Here is a 26,362-nt window from a genome sequence, read left to right on the forward strand (position 1 = left end):
GAGGCGGGCAGAATCGCCCCCAGTCCCAAACTCGTCCCTCCCCATCCCAAAAGGGTTTTAATTAGTTTAAACGTGGCTGCCCGGGGCCGTCTGCCTCCTCCGGGCGGGAGCAGCCGGTGCTTCGGGTCGTGCTGGGCTTAAACGGGCGTGCAAGATTGTTTTCTAAAATAGTGACGTAAAACTTATTTTTAGTGGTGCCTTCCCACCCCCAGTAGACGTATTTCCAAGTATATGTGAAGTGATTTTTGAATTTAAATTGTAATCCTGATCAGTAGAAGTGTATTGTGTGTTCAGTTTGTTGTAAGCTCCGTTCTATTTCTTGATCATGCAAGGGGGGAAAGACCTTTATCTCTAGCAGAAAGGTAACGGCAGCACCAGACTCTTTTCTACCTAACAAGTACGACCTACCCTTAAAATAATTCTTTGTTGTTAATTTTATCTGTAGTGTCCTTAAAGACAGTTACTCTAGGAAAAGAAATCCCCCATTAAAGTCTTTACCAGCATGCGGACTCCTAGATCCTATTACAGAAAGCAGGTTTCCCAATAATCCATCCAAATTCTGTAGAACAGGCAGGGATAGAGTTCACTTCTTCAGGGCAATATTCAGTTGATTTTCCATCACCATTTTACAGTCCAGCAATACTTAGGTGTTTTTTTATTTTTCATTCCACAACCTTGGTTCATTGTCAGAGTTGGTATTTTGAGCAAAAAGGGGCATGAAATTCATAGAAATCATGCTCGGAGCTGCCAAGCAAACTGTGTAACTAGTAATCATCCTGGTAATTCAGAGCTTTGAAGCCACTGACATTAGAAATTGGGAAACTTTTCAGTATCGGTCTTTGCACATTTATTATTTTTTAGAACAAACAATGATTTTCCTCTTCTTCTGATTAATCTCTCCAGTTAAAAATTTCTACTGTAAGTCAATTCACAACAAACTGACTAGCCATACTTATTTTTTTGAGCAACAAGGCAGGTGGTACATCTGTGGGGAATGCTTAAACTGAGAACATGGAAAATGAAGAATTATAGGCTATGCAATGGGTATTAGATTTACCTTACTCTTATCACTAATAGCATCACTGCTACATGATACATGTCGGGTCTTTGTTAAAATGAACATATGGTACACAGATCATACAAATGATTTTACAGTGTAAATAAAGGAAAAAAAATCTTGTGTGTATGTTTTTTTGTGTAAAGGAGGTCAGATAATGTACTTAATTTTCTGAGAAAAGGAGTGCTGTGGAAGATGTTTCCTACAATGGAAATTCTGTTTATCCACTACCTGTAAAGAGGCCAATGCAAGTAAAACTTACACAGAACAAAAAGTTGCAGAAACGGCTAGAAAATACAATAATTGAAGAGCTTATGCAGTAAATTTGGGACCACTAAAAGCCTGTTCTCGGTAGAATTGAAACTTGGGTAGAATCATAGATTCTTCATGCTTGGAAAGGACCTTTGAGATCATCGAGTCCAACCATACACACACAAAAAACCCCTACAATCTCTGCCACTAGAGCACGCCCTGAAGTGCCAAATCTGGATGTTTCTTAAACACCTCCAGGGATGGTGACTCAACCACCTCCCTGGGCAGGCTGTCCCGGTGCCTGACCACTCTTTCAGTAAAGTAATTCCTCCTAATATCGAATCTAAACCTCCCCTGCCACAACTTCAGACCATTTCCTCTGGTCCTGTCATTATTCGCCTGGGAGAAGAGGCCAACACCCACCTCTCTCCAACCTCCTTTCAGGTAGTTGTAGAGGGCAGGGAGGTCTCCCCTCAGCCTCCTCTTCTCCAAGCTGAACATGCCCAGCTCCCTTAGCCTCTCCTCATATGAGTTGCTCTCCAGACCCCTCACCCGCTTGAACTAAATGACAGGCTGTGTAGTGTGGTACTGGGAAGAGGGGAAGTCACAGTTGTCTTAATTCTACTGTGTTTTATGACATTGCGTATATCTAATATATTTGTATGTGACAACAAAGTTACTGTGGTCAGTTGAAAAGGCTTTCCATTTTGTGGAAATAATTGTGGATTACCTGAAGTATAAATTCCACTGACACTCCTTAACTACTGACACAATCTACGCTGTAAAGTAGTGTTACTTGAACTGAAAACAGTTTGTGTACTAGAAAAGCATTAGACAGCCTTACGCAGTGTTGAGTGTGTCTAAGAGTAAATGTTGCCTTGAAGTCATTTTAGAATAACTAATCAGCTATAGCCATAATTTTGAAATATTAATGCTTATTCATTTTCAAATTGTGGCAGATTAGAGTAAGGAAAATAAAAAAAATACTTCCCCCCCAATTCTATGTAATATTTTAACAAATCGTATTTCCTCTTGCACTAAGTGTTTGGGTGCAGCACTAGAAAAAAATGGAGTGAGAAAAAACCTTCTGCCCTGATCCTCTGTCTGGAAGTACTCGGAACAGGTGAATCTGATGCTGTTTTGGCTAGTATGTGAGGGACGACACCTGAAATACATTAATACCTGGAAAGTACCACATTACAGCATTCTTTACTGCCTCTTCTTGCCAGGCATTAGAGTAATGTTAGTGTAAAAAGCAAAAATCCTATGTTGTGAAGGAGCTACACCCAAGAGATTATTCAACATAGTCTCACTGAAAAACTGCGTTAGTTAGGCAACACGTCGGTTGACAATGAGATGTAATGTTTTTAAGTTATGAGTATACAGAAAAACTAAGGAACTTCTAGACTGATATTAATCTCTGAAAACTGTATTATAAAATTAAAATACATCAAACTGTAACAAGCAATCAGTATTACTGTATTAGTATTATAATACTGTAACTCTGGCTTTATACTTGCCAAAGCAAAGGGTATTATTTATCAATATTCTTGTTGCTCGTTGTGTTCCAACCAGATCATATGGTAGCAAAGTCTTAATATTAGTACCAAGTTACCCATAATTCCAACAAATGTTAGTCAAACATCTACAAACCATCGTGTACAGGAAATAGTTGAATGAAACTTTAAATTAAATTTCTTCATACTATTTACATTTGTGTTTTCTCTTGGATTGTCACATGCAATACTGTAGAAAGAGCTACTGTGAACTAGAAACACAGGAGGACTCGAGTTCTGCCTAAGTAAATGTTGATTCTAAACCTGCCATCCTTTTAGTTGCTGTTCAGCAGCCATGTTATGTGCTGCAAGCATGTCAAATTTCTAGGTTCTCTCTTTTTTCAACTTTTGAAGCTTGTCAGGTGCCTGAAGTTTTGCTTTTGGGCAAAAGCATCTTATTTTTACCAATTCTTAGGTTTTTTACCTAGCTAATATTAAGTCAAGTCAATATTAATGGTGTTTCACTTTTTGAGTGGCTCCGTGTTGTGACGGCTCTTTTCCAAATATGCTAGAAGGGACTGCAAAAAAAGATGAGTAGCACGGTGCATTCACTTTTCTGCAAGAATTCTAAGCAAAATACTTGGCAAAGATACAGAACAGAGTGATCCAAATCCCACTGATGTGTGGCAGGGCTCTAACCCATTTCCTCCTAATTCCCAGGAGTGTTACAGTCATCAACTGCTCTGTCAGTGCAGCTCTATCCCAACAAGCTGTGTGGCCAGAACCATTCCTGCAAAATTTGCACCGTTCAGTCGCAAACACAGTGCCCCTTCTGCTGGCAAGCAGCAGCCCCAGTCCGGGTTGGCAGAGAGGGAAGGGGTCTGATAATACACATGCTTCACAGCAGATAAGGTGGCTTGGGATACCAGCTGGATCATGCATGACCAGGTTATTTATGAGGCTCTTCTGCTTTATTAAGAGTCAGGTATTTTAGCCCAGTGAATAGGACAATACCTGGATGCCACATCCTACTACACAGACTCTTTTCCCAAGTTTTGCATTACAGAAAGTGGGGAAAAAGCTGCACCACCCAGCGTTCTGTAGCATTGCATCTAAACCCATTAGTAGTGCCAGCTTTTTTTACTTCAATGTATTTGGCCCAGGGCCATAATAGTAACAACAAAATGAAAGAAGATAGCTTGTTTATGTAAATGAAAACCATGACAATACCAGCAATGGGTACTCTGGCTGTACTTTCTCTTTTCTCTCCTAGGCCAGCAACAGCAACTGAGTTAGACTTTGGGTGTGTTTTTTTTTTTTTTGTTGTTGTTGTTTTTTTTTTTCTAAAAAAAAAAGGGAAGAAAAGCTCCAGCAAGGCCAAGAAACATGCTGTATATTTAAAATTAGGTTGCAAGATATGTTTTAGCTTATGTGATGGATAAGCAAGAGTCAATCATTTACCTGAAAAAAGGTGTGTAAGGCTTTCACTCCATTTAAATTAGGGAAAAAATTGCCACTAGCTTCATTATGGATTTTGAAAGTCGAGTTCTGCCCTTCGGTGTTGTCCCATCATAACTGCATGCAGGCTTACAGGTATTTTGACTTAACAGTCTCATATTTCATCACTACAGTTATTTTATAAAACTTGTATTAACAGTATTATAACTGTAATAACTTGATACAGGAGTGAGAAATGGCAGTAAAATATTTCAAATACTTTTTGATTTAAACAGATTCCCATCTCTGTAAACACTGGTTCAGTGTTTGAATTTTCCATATTCATGTTTCATACAGGTCAAATAAAAGTGACTAAAGTGTTTAACAAAAAAAGTTTATTACCAAAATACAATATTAAAGTCAATACGTGACAAACTCCTGTAAAGCAAAATAAATTATTCTAACATTGTACAGTATTTCAGAAGGTAGTTAAAGTACTACTACAGACTTTGCTTCATAGTTCCAAACAGTCCTCTATCAGGAACACAATCCTAGAGAGAGCTTAAGGCATGCAGCTTAATGTGCTGGATAATTTTATAAAATGAAAGTCATTCTATTTCATAAGATACAGTATCAGAATTAACTGCAGTCTTTACATGTCAGTTTTCTAAATTTTTTTTTTATACTTTGGCTATAAAAGCAGTGCCATAGTGTTACAATACCTTTTCTTAAAAAAATACATGTACCCATGTCCATGAATATCAAATGCAAATGTAAATTTCTATTAAATATATCTTAACAAATGTTACTTTGAGCACCAACTGTACATTTTTTAAAATGATTAAATAAGTGCTTCTGAAAGAGGAAAATACAATAATTCTGACTGAATCCCACTCTATTTTTCCAGGCCAAGCATAAATCGGAAAGATGAAATATGCACCTATTTGTCAGTATAGTCTAGTATGAACAAAGTTTTCTCTTTAGTAGAAGTATAGGCATTTAAAACAAAGCTGTGAGTTACAGTTCATATCACAGAATAAAATCTAATTTAAACAAACAGCAAGTGAATAGCTGATCATCTGATAGTGCTGTGACAGAAGATCCGAAAATATTTTAAAAGCTTAAAGAAAGGGGAAGACTGCAGTGTTGGTGACTTTGAAATGTGCTTAAAACCCCGTACATAACGTGCAACCAAGCCAACCATACACTTCCTAAAGCAGATAACCTGAGGAATAATTTGCTTTCAGCAAAACTAACTCTATAATTACTTCACATGCAGAACTTCTGATAAAGTCCATGGGAATAGTAAGTGTGTAACTAATGGCAAGCAGCATGGAGATAGTTATAAAAAAATTCTGTGCATATGGGAAAGAATTATGTGTTGGCATTTGTTAGGACTAATAATGGTTTTTAGAGGCAACTAACTTTCTACTATTTTATAGGAACACATGGTGAAAAAGAAAAAAGCGACAAGATGGCAAAGAACAACTGTGAATAGATGCATCCTGCTTAGTAATCCCATTGCAATGAGTCCTGGTGCATTATACCTAATCAAGGTTACTGGCTTTTAAAGTCTTGGTTCACTGCCATCTTCTTAGCTTATGAATGGATGTTTTTCACTTTTTTATCTTTCACTAGCTGAGCGGCTTTAAAATAATTATCCCTTTACACAAAACTAACAATGTGGCAAAATATTGTTTCTGTGAATACTGACTGGTAGTTCAGCATTACTACTGATCTCATTCTACCTTTAATTTTTTCAACAAGTGGGATGTCTGAATGAGAAAGTTGAGATATATTCCAGATAATGTAATATTTTCACATGAATTCTATATTGAAGGTAAAATATTGGTGTCAATAAGACTGTATGAATATCCTATTAAAAGTCTACTATCTCTAACTGAATTTGAGATCATGTAAATAAATCATGTTTTCCAAATGTAAAATCCATCTGTAGGAACATGAAAAATAACTTTTAACAGAAAGTAATGTATACTTACTTCACATATGTATTTAAAATATTTCAAATATCTGACACAAAAACGCTTTGACATTATATTCTGACCAATTTTTAAAGTAAAATGTGTACTTTCTGCTATCTAATTTATAAACAAAATAATAGATATTTAACCCAAAAGAACAAGCCAAACTGAGGAAATCACTTGAAAACAAAAATCATCAAATGTACTTAGTGCCTTTACCCTGGCCTTTAGAATTTGTGCTGCTTCATAGAGTTGTAACAAAACTTGTTTTCTTTTCCTGTTTGCTGCTTCTAGTCAGCAATAGCACAATAGACTCTACACTACCTATGCCACCTTCTTAGATTTACAGTTATAGCTTATTTCTCCCAGCAGAAATGTATAAAGTAACCATAAAATACTGTTTTTCTAAGAGTAAGTAATTTTTTAAGTAATGAGCTACTAAAAATTGGGTAACTGCATCCCCATGTCATGCTTCTGTGCATATGCCACTCATTAAAAGCAGAAATACGTGCCGGAACCAGAAAGTTGAAATCTGCCTGCTAAAGGGCTTCTTTGGAAATGCTACTACTTCACTTGATTGAAGTGTATATTTCAAACAGTTTAAGTAGCCAAATTTATAAATAACCTCAACAAAGTTGCCAGGTAATTAGGCAGTATAATAATACTCCAAACTGATACATAGGTGAATGCCTTCTATTGCAAACTGCTGTAACTGTTTAAAAAAAAAAAAAAAGCCAAAAAAAAAAAGCACTGTGATTTTAAAAGCTAAAAGCTTTAAAAGGGAGAGACTTCAATGTGTTTCTTAGAGAACAAGGTAATCCTTAATTCCCTTTATGAATCCATATTATAAGCACTAGTAAAATTTATTCTACAAGTGGCTGGATACAATTTTTGCTTAAAATATTGTTTGCCTTTTTAAAAAATACATGATCTCCTATAGGAAGATTACTCTATCTTTCAGTGAATTATTTCTACGCTTACAGCTCTGCCAGACAAATGGGGAATTTAGATAGCCAGTGGGACTTCAAAGAACTCCAAAGCATGTAGGCATTTCTCAAAATCCCAGTTTGTCCTCACCTACATCTTTAGGAATCTATGTAGGTTTAATCAAGATTTCTTTGTGGCAATTACTGTTAATATCTTGTTCTCGTTAAAAAACATTGCTCATACATACTGCAAAGTAATCACCACAAATTAAAAGTGACATATGATAAGCTTTTTTTTTAAATAGTTCTGCTGAATGTGTCAAGAAAACCATTAAGAAACAGCAGCTCATTATTATAAAGGATCTTTTACACGCTACCAGTTCAAAAGATAGCAGTTTTTTTACTTAGGATCCAATCAAATAGTTATTAGCAAAATGCTTCTAGGCTCCTCAGCTCCTGCTGGTCTAAACCGATAAAAAGGATAGCAGTCTTTGTCAAAGGATGACTTGAGCTTGGAAGACCTTAAAAATAGATTGGGGAAAATGAAACACCTATGTGTGTGTGCAAGCACACATGTGCCCTCACCCACCTCCCTTCTCCCTACCTTCCAGAATCCAGGCAGTGGAGTCTATGAGATCATATTGTAAAATTTTTATCTGTTCTGTTGCTAGTTTCAAAAAAGAGGGTAAAAATGTTCTTTGCTGAAATACATGGAAAATAGGAGGGAGGAAGAAAAAAAGCTTTTCAATTGATACAAAGCTTTCATACCTTTGGGTTTTAACATACTGTACGAATGCATTATTACTGACTAGTACCTGACAATAAAAGAAAAAAACCCCAGCAATCCTACATTCTTGGCACCATATAAAGAAACAGGTTAAAATGGATGGTTCTATTCTCCACTTCTTATATTTATCTCCTAAATGATTCATCGGTCCCTGGTTAAATATTATACTCCTACTGAAACAAGGACTCAGGATGGGAAATCACGTTTCGCTTGCAATTCTTCTCTTTAGCAAGTTTCTCAGGCAAAAATTAGCAAAGAAAGAAAATATTCACTCTAGGAAACACTCTCTCTTACTTACTGCTTCACCTAGTTTGTGCTCTGAGTTGTGCTGTGGTCCTTATTTAGAATGATGTTTATGATTTCACCCTCATGTTCTTTCATATGATCGAGCAGATTTTCTTTGTTGGTAGACTCAAAACCACAAATGCAGCAGCAGAAGAGAAGAACACAGTATTCTGTGCCAAGATGGGGTAGAGTGGAGTTCTTTTCTAAACTGCATGAGGTATTCATCAAGTTAGGTTTCTCATTTTCATCAGAACCTGAAATTTCATTTGTAGTCTGGTTAATGGACTCTGTAAAAGACACCAAGTTGTCTGAACTTCCTAGTATAGATACTGTACTTTCATCTGTGCCTTCTAATAAGGTTTTGTCAGGAAGCTGTCCTTGAAACCTGAAATAATAATAAAAACCGAAACAAATATCAAAACATACAGTTGTTGCTTTTTGATAGGAACTTTATTTTGGATCAGAGTTGGGTCCTTTGAGAATTCTAGATGATGGGGCTTGAAAGTAAATCAGACGTACCTGCTGCTTTGTGAAATTGCATCATTAATAGCCTTGTTCACTTGCTCATAGTTATAATTTTGGTCACTTGCATGCTTCCACATGTGGGACTTCAGGGATGGAGGATGGCTACATACATATCCACAGAGAGAACATCTACGGGAAGAAAGCGGACAGGGAAAAATAGAAACATTTAGAAGTTAAATTTTTAGTTTAGTATTGTATTAGTTCTTCCAAAAGGATGAGTAAACAGAGAGAAATGTGTCAGTCCTCTTCTTGGTCCCTCTTTTCAGTTTCATAACTAGGTCCAGTTATTTTGCAAAGTTTCATCCTGAAACCTAAGACTGTTTCTGAGGTCTGAGAATTTTTAAATTTGCTTCCTCTGACTTCTTAAACAACTGAATTAAAATCTTATCTGTTTGGCCTGTTAAAACTGTTTAAATACTGCAAAAATGCAATAGTTCTGATGACTGCAGAAACACGTAGTACATCAGTGTGGTATCGGGCAGGCAGGTAGTGAGCTCACTTTGCTATTGCTCTGAACCAAGCAGGAGCTGTGTAATTAGCACTGATAATTGTAATTGAACTAATAGTGTCTTTCCTGGTGTAGCATATATTAGTTTATTTAAGGATCACAGAACTGTTGAAGTTGTAAGGGACCACTTGAGATCACCTAGTCTAATCCAGCTGCTCAAGCAGGATCAGCTACAGCAGGTTGCTGAGGGCAGCATCCAGTCAGATTTTGAATATATTCACAGATAGCGATTCAGACAGGTGACAATTTTGTCCATAAAGTTTTCCATCAGCTACAGTACCACAAGACTAAATTATCTATTTTCCTGTAAACCACCGTCCTATACAGTAAAGAACAAAACCTTGAAGAATAAATTCTGTTTACATAGAGAGATAGTGTATATTTATGGACACAAATAACCCAAGACTGATAAAATCCCATAGAACTTCTTTCATACATGAACATACAACAGAGGAGGTTTTTTACAAGTGTTTTCTAAGATGATATATTAGTCATCTCAGCACGAAGGAGATGAGTGATACTGCATGACATCACTCCAGAGCAGAACAACATTCATGGTAAAGATGACATAGCTCCTTGTCTTCTGAACGAGGAAGCTACTTAGCTTAGCTACCTGCCACTTCAGAAGTCTTCAGTTTCTCAAATCACATGGAAAAGAACAGGATCAACTGAAGGTGACCTTGTTCTAATAAATTATAGCTAGGAATGCATCTCATTATCTCATTCCTCAATGAGAGTAAGATGTTTTCAGCTCAAGCAATGTGACCCCAATATGTTGCACTATGGATGAGTCTGTTAAAATGACTACTATACTAGTAAGTTTTTGCAAGTTTTTAAGACCTTTTCAGAAATATAACCTGGAAACACAAGAAGGCCTACATAAAACTGTGTTACACGCTACAATTCAGTATGGTTTTACCACTTTTCTTAATGACAGTAGGATATACTCCTTAAATGCCTTGCAAATAATCATATACAGGAAACTATTTCTGTTCAGCAGAAGATTGTAGAGTACAGCAAAAATCTCACAAGTTCAGTGAAGGCATGGTACATTACCTTGCTTATGCAGCAAGATAATTCTGTCCTGCTGGGAAACAAGAGGCATGTCCTTCTAGCTCCCTTTTCTCTATTACTTGATTTGGAATGTACTATCCTGTTTTTCTCTTTTCCTTCCAATTTGAAGCCTTATAAAGAAAATGGACGCTTTCAAGTATAGGCAAGTTCACTCTCAGGTTGAGAATCTTAATATTTCTAATAAGGCTTTTACAAAGTAATGGCATCATTAAAAATAAGATAAAAGGCAGACCTTATAGTTAATTTACAGATAAAATTAGGCCAAAATATTTTTTTTTTTGCAAAACACAAAAGATCAAAAAATAATCTTTATTCTATATGCACATGTATTCCACATGTATTATATATATGATATTTCTGCACCACTAATACAGCTTGGTCAGTGGGTTGGTAAAACAGCGAATAAAGCAACAGTTCAGTGTTTGTTTTTATCCCCTTTTAATTACAGTCCCATTTCCGAAGTGGATTAATTTACTCAGGTGATTTATAATCAGATTTACTTTGCTGAGAAAAATATCATGAGCCAAATGCTGTTGACTGCTTCAACATATAGTTCAAATCAAAGACAGAAACTCAACAGCTTTTAGCCTGATGCACTACACTTTATGATCATATAGTTAATGTATAGTTACAATATACGCAAGACATTCCCAGAGAAGCAAAATTATTTTACCATTAAATTTAGTAGTAGAATCCTTTCAATTCTATAGCATGATTTGGCCTACTGCTTGACCTATGTTGAATTATTAAACTTTACAGTTCAAGTGTATCCTAAAGTGATCTACTGAGGAAACAATTATCTTGCAGCTTTTGATAGAGTATTTCCTTGGGGACGCAGGGACCGAAGTGTGGAGGTTTTCAGTAATCTTTGGTAATACTAAGAGCACTCATCAATACTGCATGAAGTATGAGAGTAGAGCAAATAGAACTTAAGTGCTACTAGGAACATTTTGGGGGAAAAAACGCAGTGGAAGAATGCTGAAGTTGTACAAGCAGATTTTCTTGAAAAGAAATCCTTATGTGAATGTGCTTTATTTGGCTTCTTCCTATTGCCTTTTGAATCTTACGCAAAGAAACGTTCAGCATATTCCTGTTTTTTCTTTCCTTTCCCAGCTCTTTTTTTTTTTTTTTTGCAAATTAGTAGCAAACAGTTGCACATATTTGTGACAACTTTCTCACATACATATATAAAAAATGAACATATCTATGGACAGACTATTAAGGACATGCCTCACTTAAACATAATGACCATTCATACTACTTAACTAGGGCAGTGTGATGCCAATCTGGATTCTAACTAACATGTATATGCACAGGCTCTGCCTAGACTGGCCCATTAAACAAAGCTAGAGAACATTCCCGGGTTGTGGAATTTAAAAATCTATAACGTTAAATGTTAGAAGTTTTGGCACACGCACACTCCCAAAAAATTCTGGGCATGCTTTGGTAATTAACACAGTCCAGAAACTACTTGCAATAGGCAGTTTATATGCAACCACCTCATTCTGGAAAGAAAAAGCTGAATACTGTACCAGAGGGAGGTCATGGACATGTTTAATTAGCTAGCATAAACATCACCTGGGAATGCTACATCAAATCTCTTTCTGGCTGTCTCTCTCTCTCAAAAAAAAAAAATATTTACTGGAACAAAGAATGAATCTAGGAGGGAAAAGAATAGAATCTGAACTCTGCTTTGTATCTTAACATAACAAAATCACTACTATCACAGCTTTTTGCCAAATTAGGACTGTTACATACTTGTACTGTTCCATTAGCTGCACTGCCTGATGCTCCTGGGGGTGGCGCCTCATATGGCATTTCAAGCTATTCATATTTGTGGTGGCGAAGTCACATACTCGACATCTAAAGAGACAACAAGAAGTAAACTAATCTGACAATTAACTGCTAACACTATTCCAGAAATAAAAATCTATGCGAAAGCAAAGGTATCTGGAAAGACTACAGTTAAAGACTAACAATATTTACAGATGTCCAAGCGATTGCAGTAATTTTGAATTTTTGGACCATGAGAATCTTTTGCAACCCAAAAAAGCCTCCACTTTTGAGCAGGAATCACTAGGCATACAGACTATGTTCCTTTCTGATATCTACCTTGTGCACTCTACTGAAGCTGATAAGCATCATGAACTCTAAGGGAGATGTGGATGAACTTGAATGGATGTGGCCTTGATGCCGTTTGCTTGGTTGTGTTATGCAAAGGCAGAATATGACCATAAGAGCTACAGGGAACACAGTGTATTTAGAAGTGTGTCTTGTTCCTCAAGAATGTGTGTTCTGCTTAATGCAACAGCCGTGCTTCTCATGGCATTTTAAAAGCCAAACTGTCTATTTGGTAATAAAACATCTAAGTTTCAGAGCATTATACCTGAAATAGAAGTCAGGGACAACATCAACACATTGAGATTCAAGTGCCCCAAGACAAGTGTGTTGCATCATGCTGTCTAAATTTTTATTATTTTACTTATGTCACGATATCTTTGTATAAAAACAATACATAAAACAGTCCAGATCTAGATTTAGATCCCAAAATATTACACAAAATACTACCCTATTCATAAATATCAATATACTACCACACAAGCTTCCTGTATATATAACATATTGAAACAGAAGCCATCAAGCTCAGCTAAAACCCTGCATATTTGTTAGGACTTTAGTTGTTTATTTTTTTGAAATGGTAAAGTGTCCAATATTTACTAAGTCTGGTCCATAGTGTGGAACAGTTTGAGACTGCAGGATACCAAACTTGAGATTGCTCACTTTATCTTTGAAAGGACTTAATGGTGCAGTATTAAATCCAGAAGGTATCAAATCTACAAAAATATATCACTGGCAGCTACATAGTTTAATTTCCAGCAATTTTTGTTAAACAAATAATAAAATACATTTACAGCTATAAAAATGGCATCAATGTAGCAGGTTGCTAGCTGATACTACGAAAGGCTCGAGGAATACCTGTTTCAGAAGGAGAAATACCATAAATACTGGATATTGGTGGGTTTTAGGCTGTGGCTTAAGTATCCTACCAGATCTGCAGATTTGTGTAAGGGGTTTACGAAAAAATAATAAGAAAAGCAAGCCAGACCAGTAGGCTTAAATTTAGTATGCAGCAGTCTATATCACCACTTGAAAATTTTCAAGGGTTCCTAAATCAAGCACTCCGGCTAACACCAATTCAGAAAAACTACCGTATACAAGACACTCCACCGTATCTGCTGTTCCAACCCCACTAAGTAATAAATAACAGCAATAGGGAAGATTTTGAGGAGGAAAAAAAAGTCTATTTGCATTCCACGTTTTCTCTCTAAGCAAACATCTTGCAAATTTTTGCTGCTGTTACGGGATATCGTTATAATGCAGAAATTAAAAGACAACGCGTCTTCTGGGTTTGTTTATCCAAAAGAGAAAGCCCCTAGCTGAGCTTGGCATTTCAAGGTGTTGGGTTTCCAGAATTTGTATTAAAAAGAAGTGTATTAGCTCAAAGATTCCATTAACTCAGATCTATCTTCTAGCCACTAGAGAGGGACAGAGATCCACACTGAATGAGCACAGATTGAATTTGCAGGAATTTATGCAGCAACCAACAGAAAAATGCATGATTTATTTTTCTGCTGGGGACCTGAGCTATAGTATTGCATGTGATTTTAGATATCAAAGTTGCTATATAAATACATATAACATTCTTGTAGAAAAGTTATAAAACCTGATCCTAAGTGAGTGTGTTAATATTGTTTGAAACCTGTGAAAAAGATGAGGGGACTTGCGATAGGACAAAGGGCAGAATTTCGCCACACTCTGTAGAAGCCAATGTGCAAAGTAGCAATAACACAATGGAAAACATTTTGCAATAAAGCAAATCCAAAATGAACTTAAGTGTGCAAGGAGTTCGAGAAATGTATTATTACTATTGGCCAAAGTTCAGTATTACAATGTAATTATTTCCCTTTCCACATCTGAATGCTTCAAACTGAAAACAAGCAGTAGACCACTATAGCAAAAGATGGGTTCTAGAAAAGTTTGCAAATCTTAATTACATAGTTTGAGTCAACCAGCAAGTGTAGCTCCTTCAAATTTGCAGTAAAATTAGGTAATTGAAATTCTTTAACAATATCTTTAAAATTGCATGAGTAGTTAAGTAACCTTTTTAATTAAAACAAGTAAACCCAGCACACGGCATTAGCCAGCAATAATTGAGACACTTACCTATATGGCTTATCGGAGTTATGAATTCGTCTGTGATTTCGTACACCAACATAAGTTGTGCTTGTGTAGTCACATACATCACATCTATACAGTTTCTGAACTGAAGACTTACTTCCTATATGAAACAAAATCCATTATTTTAGAGAGTAGCGTCCCGCATTGTAAGAAGTTCACAGATGGTAATTTCATCCCAATTGAATTATGAAGCATTAATTAATATTTTAAAGTAATACTTTTAAATATCTATAAATATTTAATACTTTTAAAGTATCTGGACCAAACTGGCAATGGACATAGAGATAATTAGGGTAGTTTATTTACCATGCTGTTCTGCATTTCCCCTACCGTTTACTGAAATTATTAAAATTTTAGGAAAACGCATTCTTGTTCTCTATGCAGACAGTTCCGTTCTTCCTGTAGTTGGTTTAAAATCCTGTGTTACAGCAAAAAGTGATAAAATGTGGGAACTGCTGAACCCAGCAGTTTCACTGCTTTGCAGAATGAATCAAATCAAAGGAAAAGATGGGCACGGAGAAAGGACAAGTTTCCAACTGGTAAACATAGAAAAGAAAAGCAAAAGGCCTCCCAAAGCATCTAAATCCTCTTTATCATCCACATATACTCACACTTTCAGAAGGATCTGAGATGTTAAGAAAATAGATACTGTCCAGATGCGTTAAGAAATAATTTGGAACTTCTCCGAATTACTAAAAAGCAATTGTAACAAAAATCATTTTTTTCTTTCCAGAATGAAAGAGACTCTTGAAAAATTAATGGTTGCAGAGACAAAGGCTAATGACTAATTTAACATAGGAAAACGTGTGCCTGCAAGTGCACAGTTTGAATATTTTTGAGATGTAGGTGTGTAGACTTAAACAGCCCTATTCCTGCTCCCTCATTGAATAATTGAACTGATTTGGGTTAAAATATTAACATTTGGCAAGAGGGATGCTATTTTTCATGCAGGTCGTTTGCCCATTCCAGCCTATCGTGCAGCCTTCAAGCACTCCCCAAATGAGGGAACAGCAGAAACATGAAGGAACATCAAGGCTGGAGCTGTTTAAATCAGCACTACTGCCAAAAGAAACATCTAACTAAAATCAAAGAGTTTTCTTTCTGCATATAATCTCTTCACTAGCCTAAGTAATTCTACTTCCCCCCCCCCCCCCCCCCCCAAGTGCAAGTAAGGTGCTCAAGTTCATTTTATCTTTACACCAAATTCTTATTAGCTGGCTGAACAGTCAAGCCATTACTCTGGTTACATACATGGGCTTTGAAGAAACTCTGATAGAGATCCTTGGAGAATTTCTCTGCTGGGTAAAGATCATTACCAAAATACATCACCAAACCAAAATAAATATACAATTCAATAAATAATCTGTGGGAGACAAAGTAAAGCTCAAATCTTGCAAGAACAGACTTCAGAAACTCTTCATGCTCATATGAATCGTCTAGGTTGGAAGGGACCTTTAACATCATTATGAAACACATCTCCAGCACAAACCAAATCATTAGTTTGTGTTGTGAAGGGGTTTACTACTAGTAGAATACACGAGAAGATCCTAGGCGGAACAGAAAAGGGTGTATTAGCTGGATGTTTTTTAGTATATACTGCCTTAAGAACTCTGATAATAGCAGGTGATTTACTTCCCAGGCCACCCAGCTCCTCCCCAAACCAAAAATAACTCCCCTCCCTGAAAAATATAAGTTCTGATTTCCCAAATGGGATCCCTCTAATCTGAATCCTGAGGAATTCTTTTAAAGGCTGGCAAAGGTCAGGAGCACTGAAGGTCCATGTCCCATTGAGAGGATGGTCTGTATGCCAACGTTCGACTTGCAGTCAAAAATTATTTTATACTTTTTACTTTACAACATGACAAAGTTCTTACTCTTCTAGCATTCTGATATTACTTCCATATTATTTTTTATATAATATGCACCCTTTGCAATTCAAACTTGAAGGAAAATATACCAGAATTTTTCCTACTATATGCTCATATAGCTTTTTAAAAAATTTGTTAATTTTTTTCTTTAATGCAAATTATCAAAACAATCTTAATCATATACTTTGAGACTTTGGAATGTATAACTCTACAATTGTTCTTTTATAAATGTACACTTATGCAGAAGACCTCAAATGAATACAAAGACACTTACTGGGCTGCAGTTCTATGGGAGAGCAGGGGTTGTGTGAAGGCTGAGCTATTGCATGCTCTACTTCAATGTATTTTCCATCTTAAATTCTGCAGCTTTAGAATAAACTGCTTCCAAATGTATTTTCTGTTACAAATTTGGTATTTTATTGGGCAGGCAGCTTAAAACAAACAGTATCTAATGAGATTTTTAAAGCGTTATGCAAACATATTTCCTATTGCATAAGTGGCTAACCACCCAGTAGCACACACTTAGGAGCAATTATTTATACCGATCACTACTTTATATTTATTCCTTCAACAAAATGCACATAAATTATAATATATCATATAATCTCTGGCTGTAGCGAAACAACAGTCGTGTCCTCCACCCCCTCCACTGGCTTATTTCTTGTGGGTTTGAGGCCTTTTTTGCTTTCTGGATGGAGGATATCAGGTCTCTTAAAAGTGAACATGGAAATGACAGATCTTTGTTCTAGCAGCAGTAACAGGTGCTCCTGTAATGCTGCTTATTACCCTATTCCTTCATTATTAGACATTTACAATCCGATCATATCCAGTGTCATAATGCTGCCTTTTAATTTATTGTACAACCATGATGAATAAAGAGACTTTTAGGACTAACTATTTCATAAACAAGAGATGAAACTGTTCCAGCTCAGGCATCTTTCACATAAACAGATGCTATGCCATAAACTTCTTTGTTTTGTGTTCCTTTATAGGGATGACATCTGTTTGACAAGAGATTGCTGTACTGCAGTGGTGTTGCAATTTGATTATAAATTGGTTCTGAAATAATTTAAGCATTCCACAGTACGAGTTAATAAAAGTTTAAAAGGAGAACTGTTTTAATTCAAGCCACATTACTAAATTTTATGTGGGGTAAACAATCAATTAAAGTGCACGGCTGTAACACTTTTATAAGATAATAACGAGCAAAAAATATTTTAAAAAAATCTCTAAAGTAATTAAATTGAAAGCAGACAGGGGCTCCTCCTTGATGGAAGTTAAGTTACAAGATCAGAACATAAACTCTAAAACTACCTTATTAAAACATACTATTTTCAAAAGCAGATAGGCATCTTGATTTTCAGTCAGCTTAACAGGACTTTAGCTCAAAAGGTACAGTATTCCCCAAAATCTGACATGTTTCAGGAGTTAAAAGGTAGTTATTCCTCTATCTGGCCATCTTTAAAAATCTTATTTTAAAACAAACAAAACATTGTCAGAAGTAATAGCCCAAGCTGTGCTCACAGGTATTTGTAACCAGCTAAACTAACAATATTTTATTTCCTATCACTCCCATTAAAACATTCATGCTATTTCTTCTGAAAGAAAAAAACCAAACTTACTTCACAGGGATCCCACTACCAGCAGACCCTCTCTAGCCCTTCTTCTGTCTCCCCCTGACTTCAGATGGCTCTCCCAGGCTTAGCTCTTAGGGATGTAATAACCACTACGGATCAGTTTCCTGAATTTAAATGCCTTCTGCATTGATGAGAGCAAAAAAGGAGTCGGGAAGGGTCATTTTACCTGAGGGTGATGAAGTAATTAACTTTCACATTTCTAACTTATATACTGAAAGCCAGGAAAAGAGGCAACATGAGCTAAAAGAAGTCAAGAATTGAGGATCTCATTTTATTCTGACATGTACCATGACAAATCATGAGTGGTTCAACCCGTCCGCCCTGGCTCATGCTGGTTAGAACCTTTTTTGACAAGTAGTTGCATCGATGTCAATGATTACTTTCACACTCACTGATCAGCTGCAGTGGTGAGAGTAGAACCCAGAAATTTTAACTGCAGTCTAAGTACTATTACAGTGTACGTTTTGCTATCTAAACAAACAAGAGACCATAGTTAGGACAGAAAAGAGCTATGTGCACGTAATGGAAATACTTCAGCCAACAGTTTTTCAGAGGTGATGTAATTACCAGTATTTTTCCACAATGCTCTAAAATTGAAAAATACTAATAATTACAGTGTTGCCTTCATAATAAAAATGCTGTAAATATTTTCAGGAACTTTAACTCACCAGAGAAGAGGATGCATTCAAGTGCCAATAATAAATACTGGGCCTCCAGGATACCCAAAGGATTTTAAGACCACATTTTCTCCTAAACTTCAAAATTTGGCTATGTTTTACCCTATTTCACTACCATAACACATCAAAGGTTTGGGTTTTGTTGTTGTTTTTAAAACAAACACTACTAAATTATAAGCAGATACAGAGTTAAACAAACATTTAGAAAATGCATACCTACGGTTACCCCGGCAACTATTACAGATACAGGTTGCATTTCTAGAATGCCGTATGTTTGCTTCTCTAGGGCTAAAACAAATGACTCATTTTGGACATTACCGTAACTAAACAGAAATGTCTAAACACAGAATGGACGGTATTGTATGTGTATGCTGACAGCAAGCTACGTTACCACAGTAAGTTTAAAAGAGGCTTTATTTTGTTTACTGTAGGTGGTTCAGAAAATACTGTTGCTGCTGAAGGAAGGAGAAAAAGATTTTTTTCCTAAAAATTCAGAGTAATACTCCATTCCCATTGTTCTTCATAAGAATAAATACAAGGTCCAATTACAGGGGCTAGACATGTCTTACCTACCAATAAATGCCAGCAAGATCTCTCAAAACTGACTATGGTAAGTTTTTGACACTGAAAAGAACATACAGTTATGGTTATGAACAGGCATGGAAACGTTTCAGCATGAATGAGATCTTAAACCTATTTTATACAAATATAGCAAACAGAAGTAATGTTATGAGTGACTGTATTTTCACGTGTAAATATAAACGGTACCTTCTCTTTCGTCTACTCCATTGGAAACTATTAGTTTGTTAGATGTAGCTGTTGAAAAGATATCTGGAAGACTGTGTTGTTCTCTTTCATGATTTCGCAGTTGGCTCTGAAAAAACAAATTTCCATGTTTAAATATACGTTATAAACATACATTGGCCACTTAAAATATTGCAATAATTTGTGACATTGTTACTTAAGTTTTAATGACAATTGTTATAAAATGTATGTTAAAAAATACACAGATTATGCCTCAGGTAATTTTACTAGAAACAAAACAAAGTAAATAACGTTAATTAATAACATAAAGGATAGATGAGAGTGACTGAGAAGATTATATGATTTGTATTTATTTAGAAAATAAATTTCCTTCTTCCTCCATTCCCATAGACAAGTGGCAAACAGTTCTTCCTCCAGAATTATTATACTCCAAAAGCAATACTAGATTAGAGGTTAGAGGATGGCTTGTGTGAAAATTGACTCAATTTTCATATTGCCTAATGATTTAAGAATATGTTATTCCTGTTTCTACTTGCCTGGGGCGGAGAGGGGAGAGAGAGGCCTTTTGCTACCCTACTTGTACATTTTTTCAAACTAGGAGTAAACAACAGTAAATATGGGAAAATTTGCAGTACCATTGCCTACAAGAGTTTCAGTTGTACAGCTAGATACTATCTATTCTGTAGAGTACTGTTCTGTAGAGTACTATTCTGTAATGAGTACATAGGAACACACTCACCAGCACTAATGCTTAAAATAGTAATTATAAAAATAGCAGAAGTACATTATTCTGCTCTGGTGTGTAATCTTTCATATCCAAGTTCTACAGAACATCCAGTCCAACACAACAGCAGTGGAAAAAAGAAAAGAATTTCTGCTTCGAAATGTCTCATGGTACCCCCAAATGTCAGTTATTTTTGCACACACCCACAACTAGCAGGCGTGTTTGAACATTCTTTTAAAGTTTCAACTATTAAGTTCTCTGATGATTCCATTTCTTCCTGTAGTTGCTACAGGAAGAATTAATAACAATATACAATATAATATAATAATAAATACAATATAATATAATAATAAAATATAAGAATTAATAATAACTTATGTGAGGAAAGAAGTTAATTTCAGTGGGTAAAGCTGAATAATTATAGCTGAATTGTATATTTGGAAAGGTCTACTGGCAATAACCTCCAATTGTAATGACAATGAAGCCCGGATGTCAGCCTGAATTCAGTTAGAAAGAGGGATCACCAGTTATTAAAAAAAGTAGCAAAACAGGTTATTTAGCTATTACAGACAGGCACAGGAAAGAACTTTACCTTATAATGAAAGGATTCTTCACATTGCTTGCACTGATACATTCTTGTTTTGCAGTGGTTGATCATGTGGCTCTCTAAATCCTTACTGTCGTCAGCGATGTGTTCACAGATAGGACACTGGTAGGGCTGCCTCTGACGATGGACTCTCAAGTGTTGTTTTATGTACCCCTTATTACCACTGCTATAATGGCAGAGGCGACAGCGGTAGGGTCGATCTACGTTAGGTATATATTCTACGAGGTTACTCCCAGGAATATTTGCATCATTTGCATTTTGGCATTGTGCGTTGTCTTGTAGTTCTTTCAAAATGTCATCATCAGAAGCATTCTGATCCGTCCTCTCCTTCAGTTTTTCAATGACAGTGAGCAGTGACATACTGATGCCCATTTTAATTGGTGCTTCTGATAACTCTGGCCTTTCTTTCTGTATCTCGACTATTGCACATTCACTTTGGTTTAAGCCACTAAACTCCTCCGAAGGATTCTTAAGTGAGGACACCACTTTAGAATGAGCCATGCATGGGCCATCAGCTTCTCCCTGCCCTGCACCTGCATCCACAGCGTCCTCCCCAGTCAGAGTCCTGAAGCTAGACCTTGTTAGTTCTGCAGCTCTGATAGGCATTGTAACAAGAGCTTCTGCAGCTAATGAGTGTAGTCGTAAAGACTCTGAATTTGTCCTTCTTCGTACAGGAGGTGCATTTTCATCAGTTGTTATGCTTTTATTAGAGCTTAATTCATTATCTTTCTTCTCAGCATTATTCCATCCTATTATTACTTCTTGGATGTCATCTGAATTATAAACTTCATCAGGTTCTTCACAGGTAACACGGGACTCCTCCGAAATTAATTTTTTTTCTGTTTCAATGTCAGTGTTCATCAAGAAAGGCTTTTGTAAGACACTTTCTTCAGCACCTGGCAAACGCTCTACTATTACATTAACGTGACCCTTTTTATTTGGACTACAATTAATGATTTTCTGTGCTGATGAAAGCAGGCTATCAGCCATCATATTATCCTGTTCTGTATCTGATACAGTCTCCTCCAAAACCTCTGCAGTACGAGAATGCACTACAGACTGATTTAACATCTCTTCCTCTTTTACATTTGTTCCTAATGGCGATTTGCATGACAGTTGCTCAGAATTGCAAATCTGAAGCTGAAGAGAAGGTTCACTATGGATATCAAGTTCATTGTTTTCCAAAGAAAGAACAACTGTATCCACGCTCTGAGGTGTGTGAGTTACAACCATGTCTGACAAGTTGGTAGTTTCATTTTCTTCCTCAAATATAGGATAGGAGCAATCAACCTCACCCGCATGCTTCCAAGCGTGCGTTTTCAACATTCTTTGCTGACCACAGGTGTACCGACAAATTAAACACCGGTACATGCCATACTGCTCGTAAGTATACCATTTTCTCCTGCCCATTTCAGGCACATGAGTAGTAGTTATATCTTTACATTCCAGATTTCCTGTCTGATCAGTCCCTGATTTGACACTTCCTTCCACTGGCCCTTGCAAAAATGAACGAGCGACATTTACGCATTGCTGCACTTTTGTCTGGATGCTATTTTTACTGTCATTCTCATGGTGATTTTGGAAGTGGGATTCAAGTTCTTCTTGGCTTTTCGAAGCAAAATGACATTCTGAGCACATCAATATCACTTCATTTTTCTGCCCATGTTGCTTTATATGTTCTTGTAGTGTTAAGAGAGAAGGTGATAGAAACTTACATAGACTACACTGGTAGCATGTCACCTTTTTTTTGCTTTGTGGAAGACATTCAGTCACAAAATAATCTGCTTGTAACTCTTCAGTCTTTTTAGTCGCAATAACAGATAGCTCAATTGCTTTAGCAGGGATTTCACAAAGATCGTCTGCATCAAAGGACTGGGCAGAAGCATTAGGATGGGAACGCTTCTTCCCTATTAAAAGGCATCTTTGTGACTTTTCACTCTCAACTATTTTGCTTAGTTTCTGGATAACATGGATTAGAGGATCGGTTTTACATTTTCTCTGATCTTCATTGTTCTGCAGTGTTGGGCCAATCAGTGTTTCCGAAATCAGCACAGCTTCCTGTTCCCCAATATTTGGCATCAATACTGCAACGCTGCTTCCTTCTTCCATAATACCTAGGAAAAAAGGTTTTATAAAATATTAAAATTTATACATGCACGATACTAAAATTACAACCCAGTACGATTTAGATTTCTCCCTCTACTAAATGTGGAAGTCTAATGCCACTAACTTTATAAAAACTTTCAGAATGGCTGAAGATTCTGAGGACATTTAGTGGATTGTGTAGATGCTATTCAATACAGCTGGACAGAATAATTCCAAGACAGCCTATAACTGCCTGCCTGCAAGTTGGGCAAGATAAATATTTTTCAAGTATAGGCTGATTAGCACTGTTACAGCTATTGTCTTTTTCTTTACGAGGACTATGCATTTGAATACTAGACACTTAAATATACCAATCAATAGCAACTGGCATATTTATATTTAAAACCCATGATATGATATGAAAATGTATTCCTAACATAATTATTCTGATACACTGATGTCTCCTAAAGCAAATGACAATTTGCAACAACAGAATTTACAAAAATAAGGTTTATTTTTTTTCCTTTAAATCTTAGGAGGAGAAAGTAATTCTGGTATTTACTTGCATTAGTCATTTCGCTATGACTATATTAAAGACCATTCAAATGTCGCTCTTCTTATTATAAATGTCATTCTCTAGAAAAAATACTAATCGTAGCTTTTTCTACAGTTCCTTACTTGTAAGTAAAATCAATTGGTAGTAAAGTTATAAAGAGTAATTTTTTTCTGTTTTGAGGGAAAGCTAAAGGCAATAGCTGTTTCCACTTACACTTCCTTTAAACATATTTAACCATAAACCACAGGCAATAATGTGGTACTGTTGGAGGTTAAATTAGAAGCCAATATGTGTACATTTACATGAAAACATACTTTGTGATGTGGGCAAAGCTGTGGGGTGAGGGGTGGAGGAGCCGGACAAGAAGTCTTACAGTAAAATTTACTTCTGAAAAAATGTCTAAAAAAGAATCTATTCAAGTTCCACATATATTTTATATACAAAATGTATTTTTATACTCTATATATAAAATTTAGAACATAGAGATGCCAGATATTTCTTTTATCAGTCATCCTTTAAAATGTATCCCAAGTTCTTTCATGTGGATTTTTTTTTTTTTTTTGAAAGAAAGATACACAGGCCAATCCAACTTCCAGAACTGGTCCTGAAGACCCACAAAATCCAGTCTTTTCTACTTATGGATTTAGTATACAACAGTATAATGAACAGACATTTGAGAGTGGGTCTGGTGGTGCCGCTTTCCCACCGTAGAAAAATTCTGGGCAGAACTACTCAAGTTGCCTTTATTTGCTATTCGACTTAGAGTCAGAACTATTAATATAAGCAATGTTAGTATCATTCACACTTCATATGCTCATGTAAAATATTTCAAGTTGAAAATGCAGCAATTTTTGTAAATTCTTAATCATTAAGAATGACAAGGTTACTCTCTTCAATGTTATTATTTTTCAGTGTTAGTTTGAAGAGTATTTAATTGGTAATGGCTGAAATTCACGTTAAAATTGAAAAATTAATAAAATACAAATAAACCCATAGGGTTTATTTAGGATAACTAGAAAACTAAGCTACTTAAGGCCTTATGCCTTTAGCTGGATCTATGTAAGCAGATTAAAAATTATCAATACTGCACTGCAATAGTAGATCAATTGTAGGAGACAAATAAAAAAAAATTTAAAACAAAAAAAGTATCATTTTACGTACAAGTATGCCAAACAGGCTGCTTATTCAATTCAAGTTCAGTATTGTCTTATTAACAGGAATCAATATATATATCCACAGAGTTAATATTAAACTAAATCATCCAAGTATTTAATTTTTTAAATATAAAACAGTAGATGTCCCGATGTGCATTTTCTGCTTCTATTTCTATGGTGTGTTTGGCACATTATATTGAATGACTAACTCTCGTCTATGTGGCTAGGAAAAATTATACCCCTTTCATGTAGTACCTCCAATTATATATTAAATTAGAAGAAGTTTAAGGTTATTATTTGAAAACCATCCTATTTATACAAAAATACTTAGCTGTTTGTTTCATACTGGCTGTAATATGTTTAAAAAACATTTATGAAAAGTAAAAAAAAAAAAAAAAGTGCTTTTTCCCCTGAAAGCAGATTTAATATTACGTGGTGTGCTCAAAGGAATAACGTCTACATGAAATATTTTCAATTTGAGAATGAGTTAAGGAAAACTACAAGCACATGGTGCTACTTACTTATACTTCATACTTTTAAAACTTTTTAAGTAATGCTAAAAAGGCAAATATTTTCTTTTCCATTTTCATCTGAAAGCAGCACAGAAACTATGAGGAAAGATCCTAGGCAGACCATGAAAGATATGCGCTGCCACATCCTACTGCTATGTCAAAAATGAACACAGAGAGAGTACTTTCAGATGTGCTGATCTGGGATGCTGGTACCCAATGTAAGCTACCAGATGTGTAACTGTGCTATATATGTGTTCTGTCACTCTCTGTTCAGAGTAAGTTTAATGCTTACCGCTGCAGACTGTGGTTTTTAGAGGGATGATAAGAACTGTAGACACGTATCTGGGTTTTAATAACTACACAGCTTTCACTAAGAACAAAGATGATTCAATCTCCCATGACGTAAAACTTCAGTCTGGCAGATGGCTCTGCCGGCGGCTCGCACCCTTTTCACAGCCCACCCGGTAATTAAAACCGGGGGTCTGGGGATGACAAAGGGGCCCGAAGGGGACGATCCAGACCAGAGGGAAACGCCTCTGCGCTGGAGCTGCCCGTTCCACCCGTGCCACCCGCCCAGGCCAGCGGCGCGGCAGGGGCGGGCAGAAATGTCCCCGGGGCTCGGAAAAGTCAACCGCGGCTTTGCACAACCGCCGAGCCTGGGGCGGCCGGTCTGGTCACACCGCGGCTCCTGCGGGCAGCGAAACTCCGTCAGCGGCAGCTTCCCGCTGCCGACAGCCGCCGCGGCACTGCGGGACGCCCCTGCCCTTCCCTGCCCTCCGCAGGTCGCCGCTCCCCGGGCGGCCGCCGCTTTGTACCGCGCAGGTACTGCGGGGTCGGCGAGGAGCCGTCCCGCCCGGGAGGCTGATGCGGTGAGGAGTGCAGGGGAGGAAGGCGGCGGCGGCCGGGGCCCGACCCAGGGGAGGCTCCGCCGGGAGCCGCATCCGCCGCCGGCTCCGCACATGGGCTGCGGCGCGCCGCCCCGGGGCCTGCCCGCCCGCTGCCGCGTCCCGCGCCCAACCGGCCGGCCGCCGGGCCGCCGCCGCTGCCCGCTCGCCCCGGCGGCGCAGAGGCCCCGCCCCACTTTTTACCTGGGTTCTTTTTAATGAAAAAACCAAAAAATTTTCTTTCCTCACCCCTGGCCACCGCTTCAAGATGGCGACGATGGAGACCGTATCACGTGAGCGGCGGGCGCCGGTCAGGTGACTGACG

The 26,362-nt window shown here is 37.0% G+C and overlaps 1 protein-coding gene across 4 annotated transcripts; it reads right to left on the reverse strand.

Moving 5' to 3' along the window:
- Positions 1-4,622: 4,622 nt before the first annotated feature.
- ZNF507 (zinc finger protein 507) lies at positions 4,623-26,362 on the reverse strand. 4 transcript variants are annotated; one of them, XM_074582997.1, is made up of 8 exons: positions 26,287-26,362; positions 20,832-22,960; positions 19,519-19,624; positions 14,554-14,668; positions 12,088-12,192; positions 8,742-8,876; positions 8,558-8,607; positions 4,623-8,476 (listed from the first exon to the last, which is right to left on the reverse strand). In XM_074582997.1, the coding sequence occupies exons 2-8, from the start codon at positions 22,953-22,955 to the stop codon at positions 8,244-8,246; spliced, it is 2,868 nt and encodes a 955-aa protein (XP_074439098.1). In that variant the 5' UTR covers positions 22,956-22,960; positions 26,287-26,362; the 3' UTR covers positions 4,623-8,243. The 4 variants fall into 4 exon arrangements, with proteins under 4 accessions (XP_074439098.1, XP_074439096.1, XP_074439097.1 ...); XM_074582995.1 differs by having other exon boundaries at positions 4,623-8,607; XM_074582996.1 differs by having other exon boundaries at positions 4,623-8,607; positions 26,242-26,336.

The sequence above is a fragment of the Larus michahellis genome, chromosome 4 (assembly GCF_964199755.1).
Source record: "Larus michahellis chromosome 4, bLarMic1.1, whole genome shotgun sequence".
Lineage (NCBI taxonomy): Eukaryota > Metazoa > Chordata > Aves > Charadriiformes > Laridae > Larus > Larus michahellis.

Excerpts from the sequence above, each read along its gene's own strand:
- ZNF507 (XM_074582995.1), bottom strand. The coding sequence starts at position 22,955 with ATGGAAGAAGGAAGCAGCGTTGCAGTATTGATGCCAAATATTGGGGAA. Across the intron at positions 14,669-19,518 it reads TGGAGTAGACGAAAGAGAAG|GAAGTAAGTCTTCAGTTCAG; the intron begins GTACCGTTTATA and ends TGTTTCATATAG. Across the intron at positions 8,877-12,087 it reads CAGCTAATGGAACAGTACAA|ATGTTCTCTCTGTGGATATG; the intron begins GTATGTAACAGT and ends TTCTTCCCGTAG.